Source organism: Lissotriton helveticus, chromosome 2_1 (genome assembly GCF_964261635.1).
Source record: "Lissotriton helveticus chromosome 2_1, aLisHel1.1, whole genome shotgun sequence".
In the NCBI taxonomy this organism is placed as follows: Eukaryota; Metazoa; Chordata; class Amphibia; order Caudata; family Salamandridae; genus Lissotriton; species Lissotriton helveticus.
Genome location: NC_136059.1, coordinates 1,758,001,671 through 1,758,016,855, shown reverse-complemented (window position 1 = coordinate 1,758,016,855; position 15,185 = coordinate 1,758,001,671). Strand labels below are relative to the sequence as shown.

Sequence of the window (15,185 nt, the reverse complement as noted above, 5' to 3'; positions counted from 1 at the left end):
AAACTGAACGCAAACTGAAGGTCCGCATTACGGAACACAAAAGCAATATTAGACTCAACAATCTCAAATCAGCAATAGCATGCCATTGGAAAGAGATGAATCATCAAATCTCACAGTTAAAATTCATGGTGATCGAGGTTATCCATCAGCGTCCTGACATGGATCCCATGAAACAAAGACTTAGAGCGGAGTTTCACTGGATCAAAAAACTTAACTCTTCCCATCCTATGGGTTTGAATGATCGCATTGAGCACGCATGGGCCCTATGACTCACTGATTGGGTTCATTGACTTGTTCCATATCCTGTTACCCTGCATAAGAGCCATGGTTTATAATTCAGATATACAGTATATTCAATTGTATGTATTGCGTGTGTAGTAATTGCAATTTTAATTTCACATTTGTGTTTAGGTTTTGTTTCACTTAAGCTCCTATCCTTCCGTTTTTTTTTTTTGTTTTTTTTTAAAGTCGTAGTGTCATTAATTATGTTGCAAGGGTTTTCCGCGCATCACTGACGAGCGCATCTTTGTTTTGAAGCCTAAATACTCGTTTCACGTGACCACGGTCCTGCAACGCCATTGGTTGCGATCGCGGTCACGTGACACATTCTCTACCCTATTAGCACTTGTGTAGTTAGTTTGTGGTAACTTGTGGAATCCATGGAAGCGCAAACGCTCCGGAGAGCTTGTAAGTTATATTTTTGAGTTTGTTTGCTAAATTTTAGCATTCTGCACGCTTGCACCTTTAGGGAGAAGCCAGCGTTATTATGCCTTTATAGCACCGAGGTGGAGCACTCTTCTGCTCAGCTTAGTTAAACTTCATGGTATGCGTGTTGTAAGTTTTAATTGGGGTCTTGAGTCTTACTGTTGATCACGATATTTTTACTTTTTCAGTTTTTTTCCCTCACAACGTGCTGTGAGAGTGACGCTACGCCTTATTATCCAGTAGTTTTATCTATGTGAAGGGTGACTAATTTGGTCCTGTTTGATTTCTTTTCCATAGACCCCTGACGAAGGGTCAGGGTTGTTGCTTGACCCGAAATGCATTGGGTAATTTCAAAAACGTGGATTTATGCATTGATTGACAGCACATCATAAGAATTTCATTATGTTGGCAAGATAGAATACGTTACGTCAAACATCAAATTTGAGTTTAAATTGTCATGAATTGAATAAACTTGAATGAACTTGAATGAGAAAACCTAGTTTTCGTGATCATTGGAGAGCCCAGTCTAGAGGCTAGTGTCTCTAACCTCAATATATGTTAGACAGTTGGGCCTAGCCCACTCCTCCATTAAAGTACACTTAGCAGCAATATCTCGTTGTAAAGAACTTCAACGAGTCCATCGCTCTGGTCAAGCGGGTTGTTTAAGCAATTTCTAAAACGATTATACAGATCTTTTCCGCCAGTAAGGATGTTGCCACCTACCTGGCATCTCAATGTGGTTCTTAACCAGCTCATGAAACATCCGTTCAAACCAGTACACAGAGCTGACCTAAAGTGTGCCTCGTGGAAATCAGCACTCCTCCTGATGCTCACATCTGCAAGGGGGGTCAGTGAGCTACAGGCGTTTTCAATCCAGGATCTATTTCTACAGTTTAATAACGACAGAGTAATCCTAAGAACCAATCCTAGGTTTATCTCAAAAGTCCCGTCGGACTTCCACCTAAATGAACCTGTGGTTCTGCGTTCCTTCTTTCCTAACCCAAGCACGGCAGCTGAGAGATTGCTGCTTTCTTTGGATCTCAAGCGATGCTTGAAGTTTACACTGACAGAACGAAAACATTCAGGAAATCTAACCAGCTATTCGTAGCTTACAGCAGACCTAGGAAAGGTCTACCGCTTGCCAAGCAGAGCATCTCCAGATGGATTTCTGCAGCCATTGCTTTCTGTCATGACCAAGCTGGACAGCCATTGCATTCCAAAGTGAGAGCGCAATCCACGAGAGCTATGTCCACTTCTATAGCTCTCTTTGCAGGGGTGCCAGTCTTTAACATTTGCAGGGTGGCAACATGGAAGTCGCCGCATACCTTCACTAGGCACTACTGCCTGGATACGGAACTGATGAATGATGCAGCAGTGAGACAATCAGTGTTACGCCATCTTTTTAGTAAGGTGAGCCTTCCTCCGTCCCTCCATCCTACTCTGGTGTGCACATTTCTTTAGTAATACTTATTGTGGAGGTCTAATGATGGTTCATGCTCGCATGATGTGTCTTTTCTAAGGATTTGTATATGCTGTTCCATCAGAAATGTGCACTCTGCATTGCTTGCTACTCTGATTCAGACATGTGAATCTATGAAAGACACCCATAATACCGGATAAGAAATGCGTTACTTACCTGTAACTGCAGTTATACAGTATTGGTGTCTTTCATAGATTCACAGGCAACCCTCCCGCCTCCCCTGGAAGGACTCACCTAACTCTCTCAGTGTCACGCCTACTTAGCTTAGTGCGTACGGAAATCTGAGGGACTGAGGCTCCTGCCAGGAAGGTTCTAGAGGGAGGTGATTGCTGATTGGCTCTTCTCTAGAGTTTGGTCCTTTTTACAAAAGGACATGGATATGTTACTAAGGTGAGGCCTTTAGGCCTACTATTCTCTATGTATGTCTATAAGACATTACTTTTCTGTGTACCGGAGACTCCCGTCTCGACGACGGGGAATGATTCAGGCATGTGAATCTATGAAAGACACCAATACTGGATAACGGCAGTTACAGGTAAGTAACGCATTTCTTGTGTGTTGTGATATATCTGCTATTTGACCTTGTTTCTCAATTGCACTCACCAAGAGAGAGCAGCTTGTGGGCCTGTTCCCAAACAACCGTGAATTTGCCAAGTATCTTCACAAGCCCACATCCTAAATTCAAATGGAATTTCTGGTCCACAAAAAACTTTGTCTTGGTTTGTCAGCTTCATAAGGAAAATAGGTCTAAGGAGAAACTCCCTTCTTGACTGCATTACTCAGCTCAGTCCATCACAGATATCAGAGTATCTACATTTGTCAGATTGTACAGAAGTAAGATTCCTTCAGGTTCCCTCGACTTATACTTGTGGTTTTATCTTTGAAATCTTTTTTTTTTAAACATGTTATTGCTTTTTTTCAAATATAATCTGACACAATAGTATTTCAGTTTATACAGTGTAATGAGCAGACTTTCCAGTGAGACACACTATAAAAGAGACAATATCCACAACTAGGTAAATCTCGGTTGGTAACCTGGGATGATTGTTGACTATTTCCCCTGCCTCAGAATATGCTGAAATAGTGAGGTACAAGCAGATAAATGCCTCAAGGTGCTGTATCGATGAAGAAAGGTCTAGGGTACCTTCTGCAAGTCCCCGTATCTTTTCATACTTTTTTGGACAGCCACTTCACTCATAAGCGTGTTTTTCCCCATCCATTCATCAATTCATGTTTGCATGCCAACTGTCTAATCAACAGTGCCCCTATGCGCTACCATAAGACCTATGTTACAAAGGTATTTAGTATACACTGGTGGCAACTCTCAGCCCAGATACGGAGGAGCATTAGTTTCTCCCCTTCATCTATGGGAATTTAAGCCACCTTAGTCGGGCAATGTCAGACTACTTTCAAGAGACATAACCAAATGGTAAGATAAAATTCACACTCCAGGCTATATCCGCTGAACTTGAATAGTTGGTTTCAGGTGTAGACTCTGTTTGGTATCTTTAGCACTACCACCCTCAACTCTGCCTTAATCTCCTCCTTTCTAAGGTACGGCAAGACTTCTTTCCATTCAGAATCCACTATCGTTTCAAAGTCTACTTCCCATTTCACTTTAAGATTTCGGGAGCGTGACATTAGTTTTATTAACTACTAGCTTACCCGTCGCGCGTTGCTGCGATCTCAGAAGAAAGGACATTTAAGGAAACTTGTTATGATAACATTCAATTTACATTGTGTAATTTTTATTGAAACTTATTCATTTTAATATGGAAATCATTTTAAAGTGTTTTAATTCTGTTTATTTATTCGAGTGCTTGTGGATACACGGTATTTTTTGTTTTTCCGTCTGGTGCGTACACAAATAAATCAGAAGGTTTTCTGACGCGTGAGCTGGCCACTTACATTTGTCCATGTGAGAAGCACGGATTCTCCAAATCTAGTCCACACACTTGCAGCGATTGTCCTTGTGCTTTGTTGATGGCCATTGCAAAAGTGAGTCGCACCAGAAACTGTAAACGTTCAGTATTGGAAAGATTATGAGGGCCCTGGGTGGCCGGGGGGCCGATATTTTACACTTTTTTTTTTTTGCCAGAATTCTTCGCGGGAGTGTACTCAACAACTTTTAACAATTTTTTATTTTAAAAAATTGTTGGGTTTTTTTGCCACAAACCGTCGCGGGAGTGTACTCAACAACTTCCCAAAGTTTCATGCCGATCGGATGAATGGTGTAGTAATACATAAAGGACAAACGGACATACTTTGGTTTTTTTATATATAGATTATCTTTGTAAATCAGGGCTGTGGCTTTATTGGCCTGAACCTCCTACCCTATTTTCAAGAGGTGAGCTGTCTGGTCCAGCTGCAGTCCATGAAATATTAAACACTATTGTATTCTCGAGAGGAGTTAAGAATGTAACTTTTGATGATAGTGCTTTCATCTAAAAGTCTTGGAGATTTAGTAGAATTGCTGAGTTTCAGCTGCATACTCCTTCTCCAGTCTTCTCCCTAAGTAAGCTTTTCAATGTTACCATCTCCCATGAAGCTGCATCACTCACAAACTCTCATGAATGCCATTTACTGTACTCTGGTTAAAGTGTCCTTGATATCTTCACCTTAACATTTACCACAAAGTCTCAAGACAAGAGATAATACACCCGGCCAGGTGGCAGCTTGTGTACATCAGTATAAGAACTGGGGTAACTTTTGTCTAGTAAAGTGTCTAAAGCTTGAGACTTCTTCAGTTCATGGTTTTTCAAAGTGAATGAGTTTCAGTATATTCTTTAGATGGTTTCAGTGTGACAGTCTGAATTCCAGTTAGGATTAGTGACTTAACTTGGCAGTTGATAGGCGATTACTTGCAACATTAGTTATAGGATGTGGGCCAGGCATATTGGGAACTGAATGTATTCAAGGAAAGATTTGCTGTACACTTTCCTCGAACCCTCGCCTGTTTCACGGCTACAATTTCATAAGTTGTCAGCATTTCCTCAAGAAGAATGTCAGAAATTACTTGTCCATTTGCAATAAATCTTCTGCACCAACATTCAAAGGATCTATTCTTGTTCTTCATTATAAAACAAAAAATAGATAACTATGACCTGTTCTGGCTGTATGACTATTTTGAGGTTTAGACACCTTTGACGAGGTAACGCTGGTTCAGATTTTAGAGATTTTGCAACTGTGTGAATAGCCAAAATCTGAAGATGTTCATTTAGGATGCATACTTTCAACTCCTAATGAAGAAAATTAAACAATACCTCAGGTCAACATTATCAATTAACTAGTCTTTCATTGGGTTTAAATCCTGCACTAAAACCTTTTGCCATTAAGGAACAAACACGTATTTATTGGCAGGCTAAATAGGGAGAGGTCCCTAAAGACTAAACAGTGTCTAGTCTTTAGTTGATCGGCAACGCATTCTGCCTTAATCGAATAGATTGCTGCGGAACGTAGAATCAGTTTATAGGAGACCGTAATATATTTGTCACAGGATGGGTATCTGCTTTAAGAATTGCAGAGATAATGTAATGCTATTTGCTATTACCTATTTGTTTACATACATGACAGCCATCAGAGTTTACATTACTCATTTAGTAGTAACACAGGCTTGTTTTAGTATTGAATAATTCAGAATGTGCCTCTATGGGAATTGGGCGATCTATTTATGTCCTCTGAGTTTCATAATATTTATCAGAATGTAACAGTTCCATTTACTGGAGAGCCTTCTATATGAAGAGGAGGATTCAGTGCTGATATTCTTTCACATCATAATCTCAATATGATTGCCAGAGAGGTGGATTCAAAACGACGTATTTCGACACTAAATTTGATCATATTTATTGCAGTAATCCAGGGCATATACCATTGCAAATCAAAATGTATTGGTTCCATTTACGGAGAGCTTTATGTTTCGGTGGTAAACGTTGTCCGCTTGATAGTCCAGCATAATTGGGAGATAGTCAAAGTGGCATATTCTGGGTCTTAAATTTGAACATCATCATTGCAACAATCACCGGCATATAATGCAGAAGAGCATAATTTGCAGCTCTTGAAATGGTGCTTTGCAAGAGACTCTACAAGACCCCCGTCCACTTGGTATGACCCATGCTTTTTCCTTACTGCCATAACTTTGTCTTGGCATGGCAAAAGAGAGCTCCTATACCTCAGTCTTTTGTGCTTTGTCTCCCTATTTTGCCTTCAAGCCAACATCGAAATATAAATGGATATACCCACGCTTCAAACAGAGGTATTTCAAAACACCATTCCGAAAGCCTTATTAGTATTAGCAGTTCTATAATAGTAAGGGAGGTGTGTTCAGGTAGTACAGAAGATATTGTAACCCGGGTCTATTGAACATTTAGATGATCGGAGCTCTCTGTAAGGAAAACCTCACCACGAAACCAAGTTGGTATTTAATTAAAAAAAAACACTAGTTCAGTCCTTATGTCCAGTTGCAGGGGAGAGTTGTTCATAAGCCGTATTGAGATCTTGGCAACACTGAGTCAGCAGATTGGCCTCCTTTGTTTTAGGCCTGTTGACGAGTACATTAAAGCTGAAGAGAAACTAAAGTTATATTTAAAAATATGAAGTTTAACAATAGATTTGGGGCGTTAAGTTGCTATCAGAACTAATTTAATGCCCACTGTTACGAGTAACTGTCTGCTTGAAGAGCAGTCTTGGTTTCGATACCCATATCTATGCACTCCAGGAAGTATCCAGGTAGCAGTTTTACTGGTTAATAGATCATTAGTTATCCAAATTTCTAATTTCAGAGTATATGTGCTCCATCATCATAAAAAAGTAGAAGATCTAAAGGACTGAAGCAAAGAGTGCAGATGGCCTGTGCTGAAATATTGGGAAAAAATGTAATTTGTTGGGTAATGGTACTTAAATCCGGTTTCTCTCCATACTCACTACTGGCAATATATGTGCACTCTGGGCGGGCTCATGCCTAGTTCCCGTCTTTAAAAAAGGAAGACCTGAAAATTGAGGCAATTTATTGGATCCTGAGACTTTTATATTTTCCAGCCAGGATAATATGACAGAGCCATTCTTAACTAAATTAATGGTGTTAAGACAATTAAAAATACCTTAAAGACGATGTTTTGAAAAATAATATCAATGTTATAAGTGTGGGGTGGCATTTGCACTTCTTTCTTTCTTGTACGTCTTTCTAGTAAATATGTGAGTAGAAGTGTTGTGCTGCTCCGTTATGTATTTGTAAACTTCTTGAAAGCCTTGACAGTAGCGACAGATTCCTATTGTGGAATAAACTGATAAACCTGCAGTGCCCTGCCCCTGCCCCTCTGATCTGTATTGTGAATGACCTTCACATAAACAACCGGGTCACAATGTTCAGACCTAGAGGTAATTTTTCACTTGGCTATATCCCTCAATGCTCTTGATTGAGGCAGGGATGTCTATCGGTACCCTCCCTCTAATATCTTAAGTGACCTAATCCTATACTTAGTCTGTGCACAATTTCACTTTTTACTTTGCCCACCAGAACTATTTACATTGTCACATGCGGATGACCTTGGTATACTTGATAAGACTCCATTAAACGTTGCTTGATTCAAACCATGGACCGGTCACTCTTTTAAAAGATGAAGATCTAAAAATACCTTTGGGATTGAGTTTGGTTCAAAACAGATGTGGTAGCCAAAATATACTTGTTTGAATGCGGTACTTAGTGCCCTTGCAACCTTTAGCAACACTTTTGGAGGACTGTTGATTTTTCCATTGGTAAAAGTATGAAAGAACAAAGGAATTCCTTTCTAACCTATGGATCCATGATATGGCTGCCAGGGTTTTCTCATCTGCTACATTAAGTGAAAGCCTGTGCCCAGCAGTGGCTATTGTCATTAAGATTGAATACTCCAAAAGAAATTGTACTTTACATTTTAAGCTTACTTTTAGATCTGGTTGAGTTTCTTTATCAGTAGCCCTACTATGCCTCCTACGCTGGTTTTTAAAGCTGAGCAGAGTAACATCAGACAAACTGTCTTTGTAGACCAGGTCAAGCTACAGAAGACCCAAACTGATATTTTTTGATATTATGTGAAAAATTGTATGCGTGGTTGGGGCATGTTAACATTATTAAATTAACCAAATTTAACAATGTAACAGTTTCATTATTAATAGTCCGTATTAGATTGAAACTGATTGCATATATGATGTTATGATTAACAGTTAGCGCGATGATCATAGAAAAAGAGCGTTCACCTCCTATGCTTTGTATTATAGCAGCAAGCCATTGATTTTGATATTTGAAAAATAAAGTTGTCCTTTGCCGATAGAGATAGGTTTGTGTAGGACTTTGCTGTGTGGGCACTTTTTTGAGGACTTAATTTGTCTAGTCTTTCAAAATCAGTACAGTTTAATTCGATTCAGTTGCATGCTGTATTCTCTTTACAGTAGTATTGAATCTGTCCCGACAGTTTGAGACCTAGGAAGCGAAGGACAAAATAATGAAAATTTGCCGTAACAGTGAGCTCGGTTTTACAGTCAGTGTTTCCCTCTTGACAACACAGATTTAGTTATTCTCACCAGCATATTTTTATTCACAACTTCTAGCTTGGCGTGATGTTCTTTGTGAACAATAATATCAAAGAACAAGAGGTACCCAGATCCTTCATTATAAATGCTTCTAATACTAAGTTTTATGAGGAGTAGTCAGTCTATACGCATTAGAATAGTAGCTAGCTATCCTGATACATTTTTCTAGCTGGCAAATAACTTGCTTACATTGTCATGTAATTATAGAAGACAAGTTACAGTTCTACTCTTTATGACATAAAAAAGTCACCTCCATGGTGATTTAGATGCTCGTAGTCCATGCTCTCCTTCCTGTACAAATTGTTATTGTTCGGAGTTCAACATCCCAAGCAGAAATGGTCCCGAAGTGATTTTTGTGTTAAAACTAAATACAAAGTGTAGATTTTCATTTTTAATTATCTTATCTTGCATGGTCCCTGCAAGCGCATGCTCCTGACAATTCTCTACCTAATTGTTCCAACAACCAGATTATCACAATTTTTTTTCTCAAGTTCGTCAGTTCACATTTTTAAAAGGTCAGTGGATTGTTTTATTCCTATACAAGTTAGCAGGTCTTACTGACATTCAAGTGAATTGTTTATATGATAAGAATGTGTTTTCTGTAGATGTGTGTTTGCTAATATTACATTTTTATTCTTTTAGGTAGTGGTCGCTATGTCCCGGGCGCGGGATCAAATACTGTACCTCCTTCAAGTGGTGCTGATCCTTTTACAGGTAATGACATTACTCCTCTTAATTTTTCCAAGTAAGCTCTGCACGTCTGCAATATTGCTTTGTTTAATATATTTCTGGATGCAGTTACATTTCATGGATTAGTCGGCATCTTACTCTTTACTTTTCAACTTCTGGGATGGGAAGGGTTAACGTATAAGAACTGGTATCTGATTGTATCTCTTGGTCCGGTTACGGACTCTCACGCTGTCTGCATTGGTGAACTGATAGAAAACTGTTTAAAAAATGCTGCATTGGCACTTTCAATATCCATAAAGCTATTTGTGAATGGAGTATATTATGATCTTATTCCAATTTTCAGAGTAGTCCAGCAAAGCAGGGTATCTGCATCCCAGCCCTGGTATATGTAGAGGACCCCATTGTTATAAGCTATAATGTAGCTAGATGAGTAGCATAATGGTGTATTGTAAATTAGACAAACTGCCGCTTAACAAAATCAAATTAGAGATAGTGGCATTTACATGTAGAAAAGGCAGGGCCCAGAATGTCTCCTGAAAAATCGAAGTGTGAATGTTTAATACTTGAGCATTTCAGTATCGGAGTTTTGGCTAGAAAGAAATCTCTTGACAAATGTCAGCAGATAAAAAATACCAAATGCATGTGCATTATTATCAAAATGTTGTATTGCTGCATAATCACGTACCACATGTATAAGCACAAAACATAAAAAAAAAAGACTGTAAACTATACTTATCATATTAGGCGGAGAGTCACCAAAATAGAAAATTTGGCCAGTCAAGTTTCCCGGAACATATTGGCCAAATAGCATGATTCTTGAGTTAGGGCAAAACATTCTGCCAAGAGTATTTTACTTTTTGGGACATACTCAGTTGTGCCACACACACTATGGCAGTGCTTGCTCCCTTAGGGACAAAGCCTATTCAGCACAAATAAACCGCAAATAGGGAATGAAGCATAATTGAAGTCTCAATAACGTTTTCATTCATGCTTCATGTGAAAAGCAATTTTTGAAGAACGTTTATAAACTATCCTTGCGCTTTCTTTTCACTCAACTGACTTGACAATTAAAAGAATACAGCAGAGAGCGAATATAACACGACCAAACAATTGAAAGAAATTGTTCCTGAAAGAAAAGCCGGACCCATAAATGCTGTAAAGACCTACAAAAGTCGTACAAAATAAACTGAGTAATCTTAATCCTGAAACTTCGGTGAACTACGGATAAAAGATTAATTGACATTCACAGTTCGCATTTGAAAAAGATGTATATATCCAATCAAGCAGCCTTTTTGTTAACTTGCAGAATTTTGCTATTACGTTTGGCAGACAAGTAAGCGAAAGTGGCAACCATGAAAGTGAGTATTTAGCTGAGAAAAGTGGAGAATCAAGTGCACATTTTACTTGTCTGAGTTATGCCTCCCTGTGCCGTGGCTTTTAGTATTACGTTCATGAGGAAAGGAAATAAACAAAGTACACCAAATAGGCCTATTTGTAAATTATTTTGTTACTAAAAGTTTAAAATCTTGATTACAAGGCTAGTGTGGGGTGGTGCAGACTATGAACAAGGAGAAAGGAAGCTATGGACAAGGAGGAAGTGGGGTGGTGGGGATAGCCATCCCAGATCTTCACTCAGTTTCCCAAATCCCATTTACAGCAGGTTGCTCCTTTGGCTAGATGGCACCAATAATATCCCTCGTGAAATCTTGAAAAAGAAGAGCTAGGAAAGGTTGAGCCGATTACAAAGGTGCTCATGCCCGACCACAGTTGTATATGTCGTCATCAGACTGTACCCTTAAGGTATAGTAGGTGGAAATGCAAACATGGGGAATGCAGCGGTTTAAATTCCTAAACCTCCAATGTGTCTTAATGACACCGCTTTATGCATGAGACTGAAGGAATTGAGTTGCTTAGCTTTACAAGATGAAGCTGTGGGGGAATTTTAAAATAAAGTGATATATTTTTCTTGACTCAAAATGATGGATTCAGTTGAGGGATCCAGGGAAGATTGATTATGGTTACATTCAGCTATGGGCAAAGTGATGGCCAAATGGTGGCAGAAGTCCCTAAATAATCTATTGGGCAATGATCAGGAGTGATTTGTCACTACTGAAGCAATAAACAAAACTCTATTAAATAACTGTCAAGTTTATATTATTTAGAATAAAAATGAAAAATGGTGAATTATTTCAGTAGGGAATTTGATAGAGCATATTGGGTAGTGTGTTAACGATCTATTAACTAATATGAAGGAGGTGGGCTCTCTTCCCTCACCCTCTTTTCTCAACAATATATTGCTGATTTCCATTGACAAACTTACTGTAACACTAATGAAACTTGAAATTCACCTCCATGTTTGAATAGCCCTCTTTTACTTTCATGGCCCATCTGAAGCATGCGATTAAGGAGAAGGACCAATCTTGCTAATCTGTAGAAGCCCATACTGTACCAAAGAGAAAGTGAGAGGTGTATATTTCCAAGTAATGTACAGCAAAATAATGTAGCCTGAAGAGTGTGAAAAGTCTTCCTCCACGCCCCAAGTTGCATACGAACAAATAGCATGTTAGGGTTCTCCTCTCACGAAGTGAAGACACATTCACAAAAAAAAGTTGGAAGTTTACTGTGTGTATATCGCAAACAGAAAATATGATATATTGATATATTGATCTCACTACAGCAAAATAACCTAAAGCTCCAAGGTGGACCACGTAGATGGATGCTTGGTAGGACATTGAGCTTCTTGTAGTAGGGAGCCAGAAGACTGAGGCAGGCATCGCTTGGCAGATCCTGTGCTGAAGTCATTGAAAAGGATGGGGGACCGAGTAAGAAATCTTAATTGGTCTGGGCAGCAGTTTCTTAATGAAAGGAGGTCACTTACATACAGCTCTGACCAGAAAGAAGGGGAATATTGTAGAAAGCATAACCTGCTATGGTGTGTGAGAGACGGCTACAAAGATCGACCTGGGAAGACTTTGCCTCTGCTCACTTCTAACTATGAAAGGAAAAAGCATTTTTTTTCTTTCTAAGGAGAGTAACGCAGCAAGGCTTCTGGTTTCTAGCTCTGTCTGCTTTGCTTACTCCATTGTTGGGATCACTCAAGTCAAAATAAATATTCAAAAACAATTCTTTAGCTAAGCCCTTTTGCTGAGAAGTTCAGTCCTCTTTACTGTGGTTTCAACAAGTTCAATTAGTTGGCACGCAGAAGGAATTCACCATGGATGCTGTATAGATACCATTGATGGAGCCAAGACCCCCAAGAAGAGGGCTCACAAAAATCATACACAACTAAATAAAGGAATGCAATAATCTTGACACGAGTACATAGAGTACTTCAGGATTGCACAAATGAGGCCTAAAGCAGTGATGTCACTGCATTCTATTCTAGAAAACACATGGAATTTTAATACATCAATATCATAGGTTTAGTTAACTCATGCAGGGGTGTGTTGAAGAACTCCTGGTTATTTTTAGCTGTGATTTTAAGTACTTCATTACTACATCTTCCCAATGTAAGTGTGACTTGTCCTTACATTTTTCTCCTCAGTCAGTCATTTTCTGCATTAGGTAGCCTGTTCTTGTGTACCACGTTTTGCTCACTGATTTATTGTTTTTCCTTAATGCCACATAGGTAGGAATGCATACAGACTGGATGCCTCTCAAGTTGTAAACATTTATTTTCCCAAGAAGGAAGCTGTTACTTTTGACCAGGCCAGCCCTGTACAAATAATGGGTGAGTAGACCCCCCCCCCCCCAAAGAAATTCAAATATTTTTAACATTACTTTAAAATGCGGAAATGTCTATTAGCATATCCATTTAAATGTTTAGAACTGAATAACCAAACAGGTTATTTGAGTACACTCTGTAACTGTTATAATCCATTAGCAAGTGGAATGTCAGCAGTGGAGAGGGTTGTGGTGGTGATACCTTTATGCAGCTGCAGTTAATAGTACAGGGCCAATAGCTAGTTTTGTTGGATGACTTTGTATTTGTTGTGCTATGTATATTAAAATTAGCTTCATGTTAAACCTTTACTTAATTTTGGATTTCTTATTGAAACTCTAATCTAGTTTTGAGGCATGGACAGTGGTGTAATTTTTGTCTTCCTTTTGATACCTGCGATTTGAAAAACTCAATTTAGCATTCTCATTGTATAGCTTGGCTTACTGATCGGATACGTTTTGAAATGTATGAAACATGTAATGTGTGCATGAAGTGAGGTATTATAAAGCTAGTGGTGATTTAACCCATGATTTTCAGGATGATTTAGAATCCCTTTTGCTCTGAAGCCTGCGGATGCCTGTGGACGGTGGGTTCCTGCTGTTGAGTCCCGCTAGACTGCTTCATATGGTATACAGTCAGCAAGCATTCTCGGGGAATTATGCTGTTGAATTAGGAGATACTTTTTACTTCCCTGCTGATAAAACGGAAGGGCACAAGGTGACAAATTATTTTCGACCAGGACCATAGAGTTTGAGAGGGACAGGAGCAGTAGGGCAGTCTCCAATGTTAAACAAATAATCAGCAAGTGATCGAATGTTGTATTGAAACTCCTGCACAAGTAGTAAGTGTTGCTGTATTGCCAAACCTAGCTTTGTTTCTGGGTCACAGTCCACCTTCATGTCTGACCAACACACTTTTACTTTCAGGGCCAATCTGAAACCTGGTACTGGTCAAAGGGAGGGGTCAGACAAATGGGTAAATAGCTTGTTTGTACCTAAACAAAAAAAGAAGTGAGAATTGTCTCTTTCCAAAGAGCATAAAGCCATATAATGTGTGTATCCTGAGGCGTGTGAAGTCTTCGCCACACCCCAGTTTGCATACAGCCATATAGTGTGTAAGGGTTCTTGCTGCACAAGGTGAAGACCTCATTCAAACTATTTAAAGCAAAAAAAAAAATGACTTGGAAGTTTACTATGCGAACATCACCAACAGGAAACATGAAATAGTGGTGTTACCACTGATTTACTATGCGAACATCACCAACAGAAAACATGAAATAGTGGTGTTACCACTGAAATTACTTACTACAAGGTGGACCACCTTAGGTAGATGCTTGGTAGGACATTGAGTTTCCTGGAGCAGGGACGCAGAAGACTATGGGATGCATTACATTGGAGTTTCTGTGCGGAGGAAAAATTCCATGTTTGAGTCATTGAAAGGGAAGGAGGACTGAGTTAATCGGGCAGTGCAGAAATGTATGAATGAAAGGAGGCATATTACATACTGCTCCGACTAAAGTTATACAAAAATATTGTAGAAAGCATATACTGCTATGGTATTTGAAAGACTGCTGCAACGAGATTAGCCTGGGGAGTCCCTGGTTTATAGTTTGTCACTTGGGTTACTCCATCACATATGTGACGGATATCCCTTCGGCTTATTACAAGTTACATAGGATATAATTAACTGGTAAAAAGGCAGACGGTGAATCGGTCACATTTGTGACCGAATAACCCATCCACCAAACTCTAAATCAGGCCCTTTGTTTTTGATCACTTCTAACTACACGTATGTAATTATTTGTAGGTGAGGGGAGTGTCGCCGGCTCAAAAAAAGCTAATGGAGGCAAAGCAAATAGGTTTTTTGTTCTCTGTGAGAAGAGTAACTCTGGAAAGCTTCTGACTTCTAGTTCACTCTCCCCTGTAAAGTAGTTTGTCCAACAAAACGTATTACTAGCCTCTGTCCAAAAGCTTGTAGTAGCATCTGTACATAAATTTGAGATGAGACCACTTCCATATGTTAGCA

General features: G+C 39.2%; 1 protein-coding gene across 1 annotated transcript in view; it reads left to right on the top strand.

Annotated features, from left to right (window-relative positions):
• PLAA (phospholipase A2 activating protein) overlaps window positions 1-15,185 on the top strand; it is a 192,908-nt gene that overhangs the window by 141,565 nt on the left and 36,158 nt on the right. Inside the window, exons 11-12 of the mRNA XM_078676710.1 lie at window positions 9,392-9,463; window positions 13,068-13,169. Coding sequence (XP_078532836.1) covers window positions 9,392-9,463; window positions 13,068-13,169 — 174 coding nt within the window. The remainder of the gene's footprint in view (window positions 1-9,391; window positions 9,464-13,067; window positions 13,170-15,185) is intronic.